Consider the following 19,104-nt stretch of genomic DNA (forward strand, 5'->3'; position numbering starts at 1 on the left):
GAGGAGAGGACAGGAGAGGTTGCAAGTAGAGGTTGTAAAAAATGCAAATAGTTAAATACTAGTGCAGTACCCGTAGTGTTATGTGCAGGCAGGTAGCCTACAGGTACTGGGCAAACAAATCCATGCAACGATAGTGTTGGCTAATGCCTCTTGCTAGTGTAACCTTAAATAACACAGAAACGCTATCTTTCCATCAGTATTATGCTTAGCTGTCAGTTAATAAAGTTTTGTTTTACTATTTTCAATGGATCAAAATGATGCGGAAGAAAGGGCTTAAATCTCTTAGCTTAGCATGCTAATGGTGAGATAGCACATTACGCAGTATGCTGCACTAAAAGTACATTAACATGAACCCAATTAGCTGATATACTATATTGCATGTAAGTATCTCATATCAAATGATTATGGGCATTTCGCTAAGCAACATGAATGTCATCCCTGAATTACATAGTGATGCAACGTAAGAAGTGAATAAAGCTAAATCTACACTTAGCATGCTAATCGCGAATAGCAGAATTTGCACATTACATGCAGACCACTACAATGTCTGCAACTCCATAAAACACTTACTTTTCATAAGGTAATGTTCACACATTGAAAATTGATATTTGCTGGAAAATATTTGAATATTATTGGAAAATCGAACCTTGTAGCGTACTTTAAAACTCGAAAGATAGGTAGGCTAAATAGACTTCCAGATTAGTAATAAACTATTATTTCCATATCCTCAGATGTAGCCTATACTGTGAGAGTGGGAGAAAGAGAGAGAGGTCATGGGGTCGAGTTAGTTACAGGTTCCTGCTCTCTCACCTGTCTGACACAGTCTGCACTCAGTTGTTTGGACACAACAGGGACATTGTAATGTGAAGAACAAAAGGCAGCTGCACAAAGTGTAGTTGTGATAACAACACATTTTTGATCTGGCTCGTGCAGTTGACCTGGTATAAACTCCCCAGGCTTTCTATTTAGTTTGGATCTCTTTTATAAAAGAAAACGCGAGGGTGTTTCAGGAGGCCGGCAGAACTCACTGCTGGCCGACAACCTTCAGCCTGTTGTTCATCTGCATCAATGTGCTTGTTCACTATGACAGCACAGCAAAATCGGGAGTGTTAATTCAACTCAGTGTTAAATTTAACATAGTATATAAACATAGTTTATATACACTACTGGTCAAAAGTTTTAGAACACACCAACTTTTCCAGAATTTAATTGAAAATTATGCAGTTTAATGTATTTTAATGGTGAACCTGGAGAATCTCTGTAAAGTGCACATTTTTTGACGTATTGTAATAAAACTTTTGTTAAACTGAGAAACTTGGACGTCTCCAGCTCTTCATTTCCCCATCAACGAATGCGCAGAAAAATGGTGAGGTTTTTTCTGTTGGTGACAGATTATCAATTTTCAAGGTTTCCTCATGTCATTTTTCTAACACAGTATAAAGGCAACGTTTTCAGTCGGATGTGTTATTTTTAAATCAACTGACTTGACTAAACTGTTTCTCTGTGGTATTGAGAATTCAACTCTTCCCTAAATGTTTGTTTCATTTTTGCAGATATCATTGGCATTTAAAGATGCACAGTTATTGCTTAGTAGCCCTTCTTTTTAAAAACCACAGCAATATGTGATTGAAACATGTTTCGTTTTCCATAAGCTGAGAAATAGCCAGAGATTTATTGTATATGCAATGGGAAGGGAATGCATAACAAAACTGAAAGGGAGGCCTAATGACCACAAATGAATGAGACTGAAAATAGACTGAGAGTAAATTGTGTGTCAGTAGGAACAGATTACTGTACGAGGGGAATGTTGTCGGGGGGATGTTACAATGAGGGAAGCCTTTCTCCTAACGGACCCCTTCCCCTTTTACTGACCATATTGTGACAGTCAGTATTTTCTCTTTCTGAGAGGAAGTCGTGTCTAGAAACCGTGACTCAACGACCCATCCACCGTTTATTTACTCATAGTTTCTTTAAGGTCTGCTGTGGCCTCTCGTGTGTGTGTTTTTAGAAGTGTGTTTTGTGCATTTTATCACTTAAAAAAAACAACTCTGTATTTCGTAGTATAGCCGAGTTGTTCCCATGCTGGTGCAACAGAGTTACTTACTGCTCTCGGGAACCTGGTCTCACAGGAATCCGTGGAATAGCCACGGAATCACTCAAATTTCCGTGAAACTGACACGGATTTCGCTACAATGCAAGTTAATGACATCATCGTCATATCCCGTGGCTATTGCAACATACAAAGTGATTATGTACATTCACTGAGTGAATATTTAGAAAATAAAACATATATTTCTCGCTAGAAATGTGATCAAAATCCATTTTTATGCAGAAACTAAGTCAAAATATTGATTTTTTTTTCACTAAAAATGAGAGAACTGTCCGCCATGTTTTTTGTTCTGACCGCCGGGACCTTGAAAGTCACGTGACTTGGAACAAACCAATAGGAACAAATATCCATGGAATAGCCACGGGATATGACTGTCATTAACTTGCATTGTAGCGAAATCCGTGTCAGTTTCACGGAAATTTGAGTGATTCCGTGGCTATTCCACGGATTTTGAGTTAAGCGAATCCGTGGCTATTTCACGGATTCCTGTGAGACCAGGTTCTAAAATGGCCTCATAATCATATTATCAACCAAAACATAATTTGGTTCCACTTAAACTTATAGATATGGATAGGAAGGCATTGAAAATTCAAACAAAAGCACACTGAGGGCTTCTGTTCATGAGTCACATGACAATAAGCAGCATTGTCATGTGTATAAAATAGTTGCTTTTCAAAATAAAGTTCCATATTCACATGAAACAATTAACTTAAGTTTAAACAATTTAATAATCCTATATAAAAAAAAAAAAGTCCCATTATATTAATTGATGGAATTCAACTTTTATTTTATGGTAAATATTTACATAATTGCCCTAAATGTCAATAATTTATATTTCCAAGTTTTACCAACTTAAATCACTGTTTTAGGCCAAAAAATACAAGTTGGCTTTTTTGCAGTGTGTAAACAGACACTGCAAAAAGTTAATTACTCTCTTTTTTTGTATTAAATCAGGTTTGAAACAACAAGTACAGCTTAAAGTGACGATCAGGCCATAAACTAATGATAGATTCCTCAAATCTGTGACGTCTAGTTATCATTTAATGCAGCATTGTTTAAGAGGATCACATGAAACAATTAACTTAAGTTTAAGCAATTTAATAAGAAGAAAATATAAAAAAAAGTCCCATTATATTAATTGATGGAATTCAACTTTATTTTAGGGTAAATATTTGTAATAAAAGTAATTTATGCGGGGAAAAAACAAGAATAACCCTGTCATATAATACTGTACATTTCTGTTAAAATAACTCTTTTTATTTTAACAGTTTACTTTAATCAAGCAGACTTGATCATAAATATGTTGGGAACATCAGACAAGCCTCCTCACTGTCCATTTTTAAAACTCATCTCATTTTTAAAACACTTGTTTTAGTGTTTTATGGTTTGCTTTTATTTATTTATTTATTTAATTGTTAAGAAAAAAAAAGCAATGAAACTATTTATTTTAATGTGTATTCCTGTTTTATTTATTTCATTGTTTCTTGTTTGCTTGTTTATTTACAGCACTTTGTTGCGGCTGTGGTTGTTTTTAAAGTGCTTTACAAATAAAGTTGAGTTGAGGAATTATCAGTGAACTGCGATTAGAAAATAATAAGCTGTAAATCAGAGACATTTTATGTGCCGGTGAGCTTTGAACCCTGCTGGGTGCTTACGGTAACTGTGACAACCTCTGACCTCAGCTGTGCACAAGTAGAACAAGGAAACTATGAAGACTTTCGTGCTGCCCACTAATATGCCTAAGTGAAACTACCGCACGCCACAAAGAGGTAGGTTGAAACCACCAGTTGTTTAGTGTTTCCAGTCAGCAGGAATTTTTAAGGATTTTTCAGGTTTTTAGAGAATTTGAAACTCACTGCACAGGGCTTATCTCAGAGGGAATTTGACAAAAAAAAGTTTATCTTTCAGTTTGTCCTCCCTTAAACGGTAGGTTTCCTTTGATATGTAATGCATATTCTGTCATAGAAAATACCCTCCACTCTTAAAGTCACATGATCCTACTACTTACTTTCTTCTTGTGATTAATATTGAAAGTTTAACCCTTAATAGGGCACTCATTGAAATACTTGCAAATTCCACATTTAAACCCTAGAGAATATTGGAGGATATTACATACTGCCGGAATGTGTAAAAAAAAAAAAAAAAAAAAAAACATAGATAAAGTGGTCTCTGTGAGAAAAAAGTTGCTTTTTTTTCACTTTTTTCTCCTAAATCTGTGACTTTTTTCGCGCAGATTTGCCACTTTAAATCTCTTAAATCTGCGACTTTTTTTTCTTGTAGATTTGCCACTTTAATGTAGTAAATTTGCAACTTTTTTCTCTAAATATTACCCCCCTCCCCCCGGGTTTGTATTTTTATTTTTATTCATACTTAATATGCCTTCATAGTCAAGTTCTCCTGGTACAAGTCACTGAAGAATAACTCTGTTATCAAGGTCAATAAAGTTAATATTATCATATTATTATCATCCACTGTTTAACTGTCTAATTAAGATAAAGATGAAATGAACAATTCTCCACAGAGTAAAACACAACAACAAAAATGTTTTTTAAAAAGGCACTTTTTTAATAAATTGTTGCCGTTATAATGATTCTGCTTTATTCAAGCAAAAGGAACATTTACCAGCTACTATGGTCAATTTACTGTCAACCCTCTGAAGCCCACCATCCCGAATGAAAATATGATTTCTTCAAAAGATCGTCAAAGATGTGCAGTTTATTGTATGAAGACACTTTAAAAACAGGCATTATCATTGAAATTTGAACTTTCCAACAGTTTCCGTTTCTGTATGAAGTAACTGATAGGAAGCTTAAAAATGTGATAATTCTGTCAAAATCACTTTATTCTACACATCTCATTTGAATAACTAGATCCTGTTAAAAACATTAAATTCTGCATGTTGTTGTTGTTGTTTTTTGTTCTGTTTGTTTGTCTGTTTTCGCCATGTGGCTTTGTACTGGTGTATCATTGTTTTCATTTTTGTTGTTGTGGTTGTCCTTTATAATATTCTTTGTATGTAATTTGTGTGTACATTATGTCTAATTTGTAAATATGTTTCTGAGTCTTTGTTGTCTAGAATTGTGTTTTAGTGTTTTGTTTTCATATTGTGGCTCCTAATAAGCCTCTGTTCTTTTCTTTGTATATTCGTTAATAAAAATGATATATAAAAAAAAAAGGAAAGGTTGAAGGTAGAGGTAATAAAAATGTAAATAGTTCAATATGTATAGCATGTGGAAAAGTGTTGTGTATTTAAATTAAATTTTATTCCAATTTTCAAATCAGTGAAATTCAACTTGCATTTTTTCTTTTATTATGATTAATGTCATTATAACTGTGTTATTCTGCACAAAACACTCCTTGCCATGATTGTGCAGATTCCATAGAGCTGCAGGACTTATTTATATTTCATATATTGCAGTGAAATACAAGGCCACAGTGAGTAAAATCTAGCGCCGCTAGCATCAGTTAGCCTCTAGCTTTCGCTAATGACAGAATTTCACCGCTTTCCCGCATTTCCCAACAAAGAAATAAGAGTTATCAGAACTATTGTCCCTTGTTTTGAACCCCAACTTAAAGATATAAGTAACAACAACTCACCAACTTGTTTTTGAGCAGACAACTGGCTTCCTTTGTTGTGCTAACTTACATTATTGCCCTAAATGTCAATAATTTATATTTCCAAGTTTTACCAACTTAAATCACTGTTTTAGGCCAAAAAATACAAGTTGGCTTTTTTGCAGTGTGTAAACAGACACTGCAAAAAGTTCATTACTCTCTTTTTTTGTATAAAAATCAGGTTTGAAACAACAAGTACAGCTTAAAGTGACGATCAGGCCATAACCTAATGATAGATTCCTCAAATCTATCATTAGGAATCTATAATTTCCTGAGCATTCATAGTTATCATTGAATGCAGCATTGTTTAAGAGGATCAGCAATCCTGTATTTTCAGAATAATGGGGGGTAATAACGTTATTCATCATAATACTTGTACCTCTGACATTTTCAACTTTACTTTATTACTTTCAAGATCACTGATCAATGACTATAAATCAGAAGACAGAATACCCACCCACACACACACCCACACACACACACACACACACACACCCCTTCTCCTTTGAATGTTGGGTGACTTCCCATATTGTACGCATGCATTAGCTTTACCTCTGGTTGGGAATTCACCTCTTTTTAACCTCTTTGTGGTTGCGCAATTTAATTTTCTGGAAGAGAGAGCTGTTCCCTCCGCCATGATAAAAGCCAAACATATCATTTAATTAACACTTTCAATCATACATCCAAGAATACTTTGAAAGTGTGCAGCAGGCTCAGACTAAATAATGTCTGGAAGATATCACTGAAGGCCAAATGGAAATCTATTGTTGGATCTCCAGTAAATGGCGTGTAGAGGTTATAATGACTGGATCAGTGGCAAACAGCAACCCCAAAGCACAACACAGAAGCAGGCAGTGTAACAGGAAGGTTCAGCTTTTTACATTATCCTCACTGTGTCCTTGTATTTCACTAAATATAACTATATAACTATATAATATAAAAGCATCCTGCAGCTCTATGGAATCAGCACAATCATGGCTAGAAGTAGGACAATCTTAAACATGTGTTTTGTTCAGAATAACACCGTTATAATGACAGAAATCATAAAAAAGGAAAAGGAAAAAAGGCAAGTTGAATTTCTCTGGTAAACTTCTTTTTTTAAATGGGGGAAAATGTAATTTATATATACACAACACAATATTTATGCCCACAAGTGCGATGAATATTATAGAAATAATTATATATATATATATATATTAGCTCTGGAGTTGATTTTCAGATTTTGTGACTTGTATGTTCGGCTAAAGACAGAATGCACTTTTAATGTATCGTAAAACAAAACAATGAATGTTAATTATCACATTAGTGAAAGGGAAAAACATGATTTTAGGGTTAAAAATACACTTTAATGTGTAACACGATGTATGTTAAAAATGAAATGAAAATGCACCACATAAGTGCACTTTTAACTCGAAATTGTGTTATTCCTTTTCACTTTGATTGTTCAACACTATTAAAGAGTTAAAATATTAACACTTTTCAAAGTGTAATTGTAACTCAGAATCCGTGAGAACTATATAAACTCAAAAAAAGTGTTAAATTTAACACCCTGTGAGTTGAATTAACACTCCCGATTTTGCAGATAAGCAGTTAAGGATAATGAATGAATGAATTAAAGGGTCTCCACATGCTATACGTATTGAAGTACTTGCATTTTTACAGCCTCTCCTGTCCTCTCCTCTCTGCTCTGTGTAAACAGAATTTCATTTGTCACGTCTCAGCAGAATCAATCATGGCTTCACAATATTGCTGAGGAGCAGAATTTAATGTTCTTAACCAGATCTAGTTATTCCAAACGGTTTATTTTCGGCAACATTTTAAATGAGACGCAGATTAAAGTGGGTGTGACAGAAACATCAAAATTTAAAGCTTAACCCATAAGAACCCAGACCCAGTTATCCATGAAGGAAAGTTATGGGGGATATATCACAGATGTGGGTTTTTTTGGTCATTCTGTGTCTTTTTTTTAGTAATTTTGTACGTTTTTTGTGTCTTTTTTTAAGTAATTTAGTTTTTTTCTGTCATTTTGTGTCTTTTTTGGTCATTTTGTGTCTCTTTTTTAGTAATTTTGTGTCTTTTTTATGTCTTTTTTAAGTAATTTAGTTTTTTTCTGTCATTTTGTGTCTTTTTTGATAATTTTGTGTCTTTTTTTAAGTAATTTAATGTTTTTTCAGTCATTTTGTGTCTTTTTTAGTCATTCTGTGTCTTTTTTGTGTCTTTTTTAATTAATTTAGTTTTTTTCTGTCATTTTGTGTCCTTTTATTTTTGTCATTTTGTGTCTTTTTTGGTAATTTTGTGTCTTTTTAAGTCATTTTTTCTGTCTTTTTTAAGTAATTTAGATTTTTTTGGTCATTTTGATACTGCCTCCAGCGGCCCCTAGGTAATTTGAGTTTGAGACCCCTGTTCTAGAATATTTAAAGTGTTTGTTCGATAATAATGCCTGTTTTTACAGTTTCTGTCTACAATAATTGTGTGTTTTTGGCGATCTTTCAAAGAAAACATATCCTGCTGGTGGGAGACGAGGTGAACAAAGGGTGAAACCAGGCACATAAATGTACCAGGGTCATCTGAAGTCTGTGAATCAGATACAAAGTTTCAAACAGGCATTAAAAAATGCTGGAAAGCTCCGTAATGCACACTAGAGAATCTGTCAGAGTGACAATAAATGGACCTGGATAGAAAAAGCAAACACAAAATGTGTCTGTAAATAAAGATATTCGTGCCAGTGAAATAAAATGCAAGAAATAAAGACACATAGGCCTCCAACAAACACTACTGGTCAAAAGTTTTAGAACACACCAACTTTTCCAGAATTTAATTGAAAATGATGCAGTTTAATGTCTCAGTGTACTCTGAAATGAATGCACATTTGCAACATTTAAAATTCTTTATTGAGCATGATAGTGTTTTGAAAGTAAAAAAAAAGATTCAAAATCACATTTTTTGTTGGACTAAAGGACTAAAAAAAGACACAAAATGACAAAAAAAATACACCAAAACACACAAAATGACTAAAAAAGACACAAAATGACAAAAAAAAGACACAAAATGACAAAAAAAGACAAAATGACAAAAAAGACACAAAATGACAAAAAAATACTAAAAAAAGACACAAAATTACCAAAAAAATACACAAAATGACAAAAAAATACACAAAATTACTAAAAAAAATGACACAAAATGACTTACAAAGACATGAAAATAATTCAAAAATGGACAAAATAGCCCAAGACTCCATAGAGTTAAGTTGTTAACCCATTTCTTGTTCCCTGAAAAAGGCCTACCGTACTTGTATAATTCTGAAATGTACATTATTTTCCAGTTTTGGTTAAGCTTACCTTTTTTTATTTACCTCTGGCAGTTCACCACTTACCTTTGTACCCTTTCAAGCTGTTCATTTGACTTGAACTGCTTGAATTTCAATAAAAAACTGGAAAAATTGGGGTGTTCTAAAACTTTTGACCGGTAGTGTGAGTAGAAGAAAGAGGTTATGCCCCCTTTAGTTTAAAGTTCATATAACATGCTGAAAAATGAATTTCTTTTCTTGTCTTTATTGTCATTATAGGATGTACACAAACTAGAGTAAAGAAGCTAAAACAAGTTGTTTGTGGTGGAATAAAACAGATGTAAATGCAGACAGAAACATACAGTAGAAAATAAATTGCCCTGACTTAGGGAATTAAGATAAAAACACTTTTTTCCCCCAGTTAGTGATAATGACAGTAACGATATTAGGGGCCTTTTTTGTGTTTTCTCTGTTTTGTTTCTCTTCTTTTGAGATTCAGTGAAACTGTGCCAGTCATCACGAGACTCAGCAAACATTCCCTGAAGATGCACAGTCAAGACTAAACTGCTCTGAAAACAAGTTTCATATTTTAGCCATTTTTAACAGCTTGCCACTTTCGCTGTCACGGCCATGTGATAAAACTGCAGGAAATAAACAGTTTACAGTACAAATTGTCACCCTTAATAAGAATATGGAGGATGTCAGCATGAAAAGCAATAAGAGTAGCTTATTTATGTTATGTTCAGAGGGTTTCATTTTGATTTTTAACCCCTAAGAACCCAGACACAGTTATCTTTAAAGGATGTGTTCTATAATTGGACCACATAGAACACATTTCTGATGTTTTTAAAAAAAAAAATACCCCTAAATGTCAAAGATCTGTGATGAGACATAAACATTACAATGGGCGTTTATGGTCTTTATGTTTCTGATATTTCTTATTTTAAAATAGAAAAAAACTAGACACATTTTCTGCTTACAGAGACTTAAATTTAAGAAATGTATCTTTTTATTTTGCATCTCCATAAGATTTATCAAAATTCTGACTTTAATTTGTGCAAGAAATATGGTCAGAACAAGTTAAATGCAATACAGGACATCCTATTAACGGATTAGAATTGTTAAATGGGCTTAAAAACTTAGACTTGTCACAAAAAATAAGCTTTTTAAAACCACTTTGTGCTTGAGCTTGAAAAGTGCTATATAAATACAGTTTAAAAATAATAAAAGTAGTTCATACTGAAGATTTTATGCTTGAATTCCCATTTGTTGTCCTTTTTTTATCTGTCTGCATGACAATTAACTTTAAATATCCTTGTAAAAAAAAAAAAAGTTGATGGATTTTTAATACACAACCACACTCTGTACTTTAAGTCACAAGGGCATAATCACAAAATGTGACTGTCTATTATATATGTTCAAAATATTACTTTAAATAATAGGTATTATAGACTAAGACTACTTAACATCCTGAAAACACTCATTCTCCACTGTTAATGAAAAAAAGGTAGTACATCCCCCCCTTTGCAGTTCACTTCCTCCAATTACCTACTTCTGTCTGAATCATAGTGGTGACCACAAGATACTGAAAAAAGTTAAAAAAAAAAAAAAAATAGACAGAGAGAGGCAGGAAAGAAAGAAAAAACTCCAGATTAGTCAGAAACCGAAAGTTAGAACAAATATATAAACAGTAGAGAACTCAGAAGTACAGTATGAAGGTATATCCTGCTGGTGTTCACTGCTCCTCCAAGGTAAGCCCTTTAAATCTATCTGTAAATATATATATATATATATATATATATATATATATATATATATATATATATATATATATATATATATATATATATACTTAAAGACACAAGTTCGATCATTTAGGTATTTGTCTATAAACAAATAGTTTATTACATCCAGTTTAATATTTTTGAACTATTTATTATATCACTGTATGTAAAAAGAAACAAATTATATATTTTACAGGGTTGTTGTACATTAAGGAGAATGCCATAAAAATGATTGATCTGTAAAATCTGTAATATATAGGCTATATATATGTTTAAATACAGATATTTACTGTATATTAGCTGTATTTAAAAAAAAATCTGTAATATATATATATATATCTTTAAATACATACATTTACTGTATACTGTTGTTGGTGCGGGCAGTACATTTTATATTTTATTTTATTTATTTTTATCCCATTTTTAATTTATTGCATCTTACTGATCTATTGTTTACTACATCTCTTTGTATTGTGTTATGTATTTATTGTTTGTGCAGCACTTTGGAAACCTTGTGTTTGCTAAAATTGTGCTATATAAATAAAGTGGATTGGATTGGATTGGATATATTAGCTGTATTTTTTTTAAATCTAATATATATGTATATATATACATATCTTTAAATACATATATTTACTGTATATTAGCTGTATTTTTAAAAAAAATCTGTAATATATATATATATATATATATATATATATATATATATATCTTTAAATACATATATTTACTGTATATTAGCTGTATTTTAAAGGAATCATCTGTAAAGTAACTTATGGTTGTTTACTGTTATTTAATGGTAAATGTTTGGCAATTTTTGCTGCCAGGCTTTTTACTGTTTCTTTACGAATTTTATTCTTACAATGTATATCTTTTTAGATACTCTTAGTGTCTATGTTAAACAGGCTTTTAACCAGCCGCAGTGTTTCTGTATGCTTTGTGGTGTCCGTGCTCACACTTTTTTTGCTGAGTTTTCATTATCAGTCGTCGAGAGAAAACCTTAAAAAACACTCACACAGTCATGGTTTCAGTGTTGAATCATCAGGAAGACCTGATGCAACTCTGACATGTAACATGCTAGCAAAGTCATGTGAAAAATCTGTGACTCAGGACGCTTACGGACTAAAGGCCACACTCTAAGAAGGACAAACCGCTGACAAAATGTCCCTTACCACACTGTTTAGAGGAATGAAGAAACTTCTGTTTTCATGTATGTGCAACCAGAGAATCTGGAATTACACTACCGGTCAAAAGTTTTAGAACACCCCAATTTTTCCAGTTTTTTATTGAAATTCAAGCAGTTCAAGTCAAATGAACAGCTTGAAAGGGTACAAAGGTAAGTGGTGAACTGCCAGAGGTAAATAAAAAAAGGTAAGCTTAACCAAAACTGAAAAATAATGTACATTTCAGAATTATACAAGTACCGGTAGGCCTTTTTCAGGGAACAAGAAATGGGTTAACAACTTAACTCTATGGAGTCTTGGGCTATTTTGTCCATTTTTGAATTATTTTCATGTCTTTGTAAGTCATTTTGTGTCTTCTTTTGGTAATTTTGTGTCTTTTTTTAGTCATTTTGTGTCTTTTTTTAGTCATTTTGTGTCTTTTTTTTGGTCGTTTTGTGTCTTTTTTTAGTCCTTTAGTCCAACATAAAATGTGATTTTGAATCTTTTTTTTACTTTCAAAACACTATCATGCTCAATAAAGAATTTTAAATGTTGCAAATGTGCATTCATTTCAGAGTACACTGAGACATTAAACTGCATCATTTTCAATTAAATTCCTGGAAAAGTTGGTGTGTTCTAAAACTTTTGACCAGTAGTGTACATTTGAAAAAAAGGGGATGCTGGGTAGTGGAGGCTGGAGGATGTGGGTGATATTACTGGAGTTCCTTTCCGTAAAACTTAGTTTGGAAAGTGACGGATAACTTCCCATAAAGGGAATGAATTCCGTTAACAGGAACACTGTTTGTGTTACTGTAGGTCACATGTTTTTTATAGCCTTGTTCCCATGAATGTGATGTGATGGCACTTGGATTGAACAGATGATTAATCCTCTTGTGTCTCTGCTTCCTGTTGCAGATGACTGTTTGGTTGCAGGCTCTCGTCCTCCTTTTCTGCGTCCTGAACTGTGTGGAGTCTTCTCCTCCATCTCCGCTCCTCCAGAGGAGCAAATATAACAACTCCTTTCGTCTCGCCAAGTCCACCAGAACCCGTGTCCAGCTGCTGCAGAGGAAATATGTGAGTACCAACAACTACCCCAACTACTCTCCTGCCTGGCATCTTATTAGCTTTATCTAATTACAAATATTTAATGTGTTTTCTCTAATAGAAGGAGCAGCAGTTAGGAGATAAGCACTTTGAGGACAGAAGCGGGCAGTTAAAGGACCTGCCATCACTATCTACAGATTTCTCCAGCTGGCTAAAGCTAACGGTTAGCATCTCTTTTTAGTGAACTTCCACAGAAATGTACTGTTGTTATGCTATTTTTAAGAATTACTTCTACTGTTTTTGAGAATTTCCTTCCCTTATGATGAGGGGAAAAAAAACCTGATGACATCGTCAAAGAGAGTCAGCTCTTGCAGAAGGAAAAACTTGTGAAAAATTTGAGCGGATTTCCCCTTTTACAACTTGAAGCACTGAGACGGACGGGGATGTTGTGCAACATTTGGATTATGTAAGCATGTGGCTTTCTCTTGTTGTGTGTTCAGGACTTCGAGCGACTGCATGCTGCCTTCGGGGATCTGCAGGCTTATTGGAATATGCTGGAGCGGAAGAGAAAACAGCTGGAGAAGGAGGGGAAAGAGCAGATGGGGGGGCGGGAGCGGGTGCGCAACACTTTACCTCAGAGCATCAGACACATTCAGCTGGACCTGAGGGACCTGATGAGCCAAGTCAGCAGCCAGGTATCCACAGAACTCAAGTCCACTCACATTTATCCACTTTTTTTAACCCATTGACGCCTAAAACTGCCTGTAAAACCTCTGGGCGATTTTAAAATAAGCCCCTAAAACCTGGAGTTTTTCTGGAAATTCAACAAAAGTGTCAACTCTTCTACTAAATAATAGATTTTTCAGCCTCTGTAGCAGATAGAAATGAAATTCAAAAAGTATTTGAGAGGTTATACAAATACTACAAAACAACATATCCGCTTTCCAGGTTTCAATGGGTTAACTGACACTTGTTGGGAGAAGTGACACCAAGGTTTTTGACTCGGTGCTTTTGCTTTCTTCTTTAGATGAGTTACATTAAGAGCTCTTGGATAAAGCCAACCATCCCTACACCAGTGAACCCTCAAACCAGATCCAAAACCGTTTGGGACAGCCGAGTGGAGGGTTACATCATCCTGAGAGATCTAGACCTTTACCTCACCAGGCTGGCAAGAGACTTCCTCCTCCTGGCTTCAAAAACTGGCTTATGAGTCAGGAGTGGAAACACAACACACACACATGCACGCAATTATGTGCTGAACTGACATTCAGCAGGTAATTGGCATAATAGTTTAATCAGTGGTGTTGTCATTATTTTTTTACATGATGTCTTACTGTTTATTTATGGGCTTTCTTGGGTATTTCCCACAGTTTCTGTCTCACCTCTAACTGTAACTTTGCACTAAGCTTCCAGAAGAGTGAGACATCCTGTTTTTCCCCCCAAAGGCCTCAGTCCACTGGACTTTCCGAAGAATTATTTGACTATTTATTGACATATTTATTAACATGCTATTTATTTCAAAGTGGTTTATTTTCTTACAGTATAGAGATACAGTGTTTAACATTATTATTATATTTTATATTTGATAAGAGAGCTGAAATATATTTATGTATGATTGAAAATAAAGAGATGAAGCATTTAAAACGACTTCATGTTATGATTTTCTAAAAAAAAGAAAAAGGATCAGTCATTATCGCAACATCGAAGACATTCTTGTAAATATTTTGATGCATATTAATCCTTCTGTTGAGTATGTTGTGTGGCTACAAACTAACGCATGATAACTTCTGAGGGGCGATCCGTTAGTCTGGTTGTTGTTGTCTGTTTCTTCATGTGTTGTTGATCCGTGGGGCGGTCTGGAGAGTGAAATCAGATTGAGCACAGTTAAAAAAAAAAAGAAAAGAAAAAAGAAAACTCCCTGCAGGCTGCACACATGACATCCAAACAGCCGCTGACTCACCACGAGCAGATGTCCTCGCTTGCCTTTGGCCACCTTCAGCTCTGAACCCCTGATGAAATCAATGATTCCCTCCTTGCCTCGTGCCACAGCAAACCTAATACTGCACGCCACACAGAGCGAAACAAATAAAAGACAAGATAGAGGGATGAGCAGGGATGAGTTGGTGATGAACAAAGGTTACCGAGCCTTTGTGGCAGCAGCCCGAGGCTCTGGAATAACCTGCCCTGACACATCCGATCTGCAGGATGTTTTGAAGTCTTTAAATCCTCCTTAAAAACACACTTTTTCTCCCTGGCTTTTAATCAAGTTTAAGTGGACAGGGGCGGAGCAAGTTGCGAAAAACTGCCCAAAATTTTGTATTGAAGTGAATGGGACGGCCGACAAAAAATGAGCGAAAAAGAACAATAATTGGAGATTTTTAAATGTCTACTTCTCCGGCATAATTTCACCTAGAGACTCCATTTAAACTTTAAACAGTAGACACAAGTCTTGTGTATCGGTGTATTAATCCACGTTTCAATAGGTCTTATAGTTTTTTATCAATCCCTGTTCAATGACCATGATCATTTTTGGAGAAATTCTGAGATTATAATGGGTGTGTATTGCACGGAATGTTCGTGTCACAGTGTGTGACATCATCGCCAGAGTGTAGAGGGAGAGAAGAAATTGTCAAAAAATAAATTTGAAAACTACGCTCCAGGCTGCAAATTTCACTCTACAGAAATAATTTATACATAGAAACGTAGGAAAATTTGTCTTCTCACTCACAATCCTCTGGTCAAGCTGTCAGAGTTATAGTGTGGGCGTAAGACGCAGAGATGCGCCACCAAAACCACCAACAGCCTCATTGGCTCCCATATTAAAAACGCAGGAAGATTTCAGAAAAAGGGACATTTTACAGTTTTTGTAGATCGCTCTAACAAAGCTATTTTTTCATTTTTCTTTAAAAAAAAACATATGTAGACATTCAGGAAGAACTCGGGACGCTCAAAGTGAAGTCGGATCAATGATAGGTATTATGGTTTTGCCAAAAATGCTTTCTGTTCAAGGCCAGAAATTTCAGTCTGTCCACCTCTGCTGTCACTGGAACAGGTGTCAGTTAATTCAGTTGATTGCTTTGATCTGATTGCCTTTGATCTTTGATGTGATTACAGTTACAGATACACACACATGCGGGTAAGCACGCACACTCCTCACACATGCATACATATGCTTCAAACACACACATGCGCACACACACACACACACACACAGGTAACTTTATGTGATTTTAATTACACACACACACACACACACATTTTGAGGTTAAAGGGCATAGTTTGAAATCTCTGAAGAATCTCATCATAGTGTACACACACCGGCAGTAGACCCCGTGGCCCTTTCAGAATTTCCCCAGGGGAAATTTTCTAGTTTTAAATGTGCTCTATAAATAAAGTTTGACTTGACTTGATTTGACCACCACATTGAAGCAGTCAGACAGGTCTCACCTGCCCGGGCTGATGTTGACGTAGTTGACCTTGCTGGCCATCATGGCTAGTTTTGTCACCAGCTCAATCACATGGTTGCAGTGAAGCACCACATCGCCCTGCAGGAGACAGCTGGGTTTAGACTGGCTGCATGACTGTGATCTAGTAAAGAGCCATGAGAGCTGAGAACTACTGTACCTTCTGCTTGGTGTCCTCGTTAGGCATGTGCAGGACAAACATCCCGTCGCTGAGAGAGCCCACAGAGATCCCTGGTGAAACAGAAAGCATGGAAACACACTCACAATGAATTAATCAGTATGTTTCAGTCAGTAAACAGGCAAAGGATGAAGGCCATTGGAAACAAACACTACTTGTTAGATGGATATTTCTGTAAAAGTGCACAGACAACATAAACATAAATTAAGATGTTATGACTGCCGAAGGTCAAAGAAAAAATTACTAAATTTTTAAAACTTTGACAACTGTAATAACTTCTTCATAGCAATATCAACCCAAACCCATTTTTATTCACTGGCTTTTAACTCAACATGAGCCTTTGTTCTGTTTTTATTTGTTTTTATTTGTTCTTTGTGGGGTTTTTTAAATTAAGACTAATTTTAAAATTGAGATTCATTTTAAAACCCACTTTTATTTATTGGTTTTTACCCAGCATGAGACTCACTTTGTTTTAGTTGTTTTTGCTTGTTTTGTTTTTATTGTTGGTCTGTCCTGCCATGTACAGCACTTTATATCAGCTAACGCTGTCTTAAAGGGCTCTATAAATAAAGTTGATTTGATTTGATTTGATATCAATACAAGAAATTATATGGAATGAAAATGTGCTCAGTAGTGATCATGGACCAGATATCTTTATGTAATATGGTAGATTTATATTCAGGAACACGGTTCACCATAAATTATGTTCTTTTTTTAACTTCTTAAGTGTCCTTGTTCTATTCTGTGTTTTTTTTCTATTGTTGTTTTTATTTATGCTACCTCAGTATTTTATTCTATTGTATTTTATTGTACTTGAATACCGGACTGCTGTGACAACCGAATTTCCCTTCGGGGATGAATAAAGTAATCTATCTATCTATCTATCTATCTATCTATCTATCTATCTATCTATCTATCTATCTATCTATCTATCTATCTATCTATCTATCTATCTATCTATCTATCTATCTATCTATCTATCTATCTATCTATCTATCTATCTATCTATCTATCTATCTATCTATCTATCTATCTATCTATCTATCTGTTGTTCACCTCTCAGAGCGCTGTAGTCGATCTTCTGTTTGATCTTGGTTCTGTCCACCAGCACAGCGAAGGTGTTGGTGAGGAGCAGCTGGCGAGGGCGGGGCTTGAACCCCCTCCTGTCATACTTCACCACTGGGACACCGTACTGGAAAGCACAAGGAGATGCGTTATTGTGAGGCAGCTGAAAAGTTATGTAGCACTTTTATCATAATCGCTGGGATAAAAAAAGCCCATATCACCTGCACTTTGTCATTGCCGAGGGTCTGGACAACTTTGAGACTGATCTGCTCACGTTCTGTAAAAAGCAATGGTAGAGTGTTGCTTCTGGTGTGTTGAGGGTCGCATGCCACTACTCTGATTTAGGATGTCTGTTGCTATTTCAATTACAGTTTACTATTACCTGACTGATGTGCGTGTGTTTGTTTTTATTTTATTTATTTTTTGTTTTTGTTTTTTGTGGCTGTTCTGGTTCTATGGGTTGTTCGGGTATGCAGCAATACTTCCATGATCACTTTTGCTTTTTGTTGTTTGTTTGTTTTTTCTATGAGAAAAAATGACTAATTTACTCTTTGTATGTTTTAATATGGTTGTACTGATCTGCAAAACCCAATAAAAAAAGTTTGGAAAAAAAAAAAAGCAATGGTAGAGTCTCTGTAAATGTTGAATCCTCTCAGAAAAGACACAAAAATTACCCAAAAAAGACACAAATTGACCACAAAATGACCAAAAAAGACACAAAATGACCAAAAAAGGAAACAAAATTATCAAAAAAGACACAAATTGACCAAAAAAGACACAAAATGACCAAAAAAGACACAAATTGACCACAAAATGATCAAAAAAGACACAAGATGACAAAAAAAAGACACAAAATGACCAAAAAAGACACAAAATGTGATGTCTCTAAATGTTGAATCCTCTGTAGGCCTTTAATGAACACAGAGGAGAGTAATTAATGCATGTATCAACATTTACCCAGCCTGGAGTCCAAAAACAGCCTCCCAACACTCTGAGGGTAGCTGTCCTTCTGATCCTTGAAGATCTCACTGGCTACAACCTTCTGCATCATCTAGAGCAAAGAAGGAAAAACAAGCAAGATGAAAAAATTGTTGATTTTTTTTTTTTTAAACAAGAAAGGTCATGTGTTCTGTAGTAATGGTACCTGCTTCTTCCACTCAGGCTGGACCCTCCTGCAGTACTTCATCACCATGTTCCTCATGTTCAGTCTCCGCAGGTGCTCAGAGGCCTGTGGCGTCACGAAATTGACAATGCATTAATAACTCTGTAGATTTTTACTTACTTGAACTTCTTATTCATTAACACATCTGTAATGCAGGGGTGTCAAACTCTGGCCCGCGGGCCAAATTTGGCCCGCAGTGTAATTTTATTTGGCCCGCAAGGCAATACCAAATT

The 19,104-nt window shown here is 34.9% G+C and overlaps 2 protein-coding genes across 3 annotated transcripts in view; one reads left to right on the plus strand and one right to left on the minus strand.

Moving 5' to 3' along the window:
* Window positions 1-12,653: 12,653 nt before the first annotated feature.
* Window positions 12,654-14,377, plus strand: LOC131986252 (uncharacterized). Its single transcript, XM_059351106.1, has 5 exons — window positions 12,654-12,770; window positions 12,874-13,032; window positions 13,124-13,225; window positions 13,503-13,721; window positions 14,030-14,377. The coding sequence occupies exons 1-5, from the start codon at window positions 12,735-12,737 to the stop codon at window positions 14,210-14,212; spliced, it is 699 nt and encodes a 232-aa protein (XP_059207089.1). The 5' UTR covers window positions 12,654-12,734; the 3' UTR covers window positions 14,213-14,377.
* Window positions 14,378-14,513: 136 nt separating this feature from the next.
* Window positions 14,514-19,104, minus strand: part of myo1ca (myosin Ic, paralog a) — a 40,790-nt gene continuing 36,199 nt past the window's right edge. For both annotated transcript variants that reach the window (XM_059351837.1, XM_059351836.1), the window contains 8 exons: window positions 18,854-18,937; window positions 18,667-18,760; window positions 17,931-17,986; window positions 17,701-17,836; window positions 16,627-16,697; window positions 16,450-16,547; window positions 14,963-15,062; window positions 14,514-14,858 (listed from right to left, as the gene is read on the minus strand). In XM_059351837.1, coding sequence (XP_059207820.1) covers window positions 14,832-14,858; window positions 14,963-15,062; window positions 16,450-16,547; window positions 16,627-16,697; window positions 17,701-17,836; window positions 17,931-17,986; window positions 18,667-18,760; window positions 18,854-18,937 — 666 coding nt within the window. In that variant the 3' untranslated portion in view covers window positions 14,514-14,831. The remainder of the gene's footprint in view (window positions 14,859-14,962; window positions 15,063-16,449; window positions 16,548-16,626; window positions 16,698-17,700; window positions 17,837-17,930; window positions 17,987-18,666; window positions 18,761-18,853; window positions 18,938-19,104) is intronic.

Source organism: Centropristis striata, chromosome 15 (genome assembly GCF_030273125.1).
Source record: "Centropristis striata isolate RG_2023a ecotype Rhode Island chromosome 15, C.striata_1.0, whole genome shotgun sequence".
NCBI classification, from domain to species: Eukaryota; Metazoa; Chordata; class Actinopteri; order Perciformes; family Serranidae; genus Centropristis; species Centropristis striata.

Coding starts and splice junctions, on each gene's coding strand:
- LOC131986252 (XM_059351106.1), top strand. CDS start 12,735: ATGAATTCCGTTAACAGGAACACTGTTTGTGTTACT. Junction 13,033..13,123: donor AGCTGCTGCAGAGGAAATAT/GTGAGTACCAAC, acceptor TTTCTCTAATAG/AAGGAGCAGCAGTTAGGAGA. Junction 13,226..13,502: donor CCAGCTGGCTAAAGCTAACG/GTTAGCATCTCT, acceptor TTGTGTGTTCAG/GACTTCGAGCGACTGCATGC.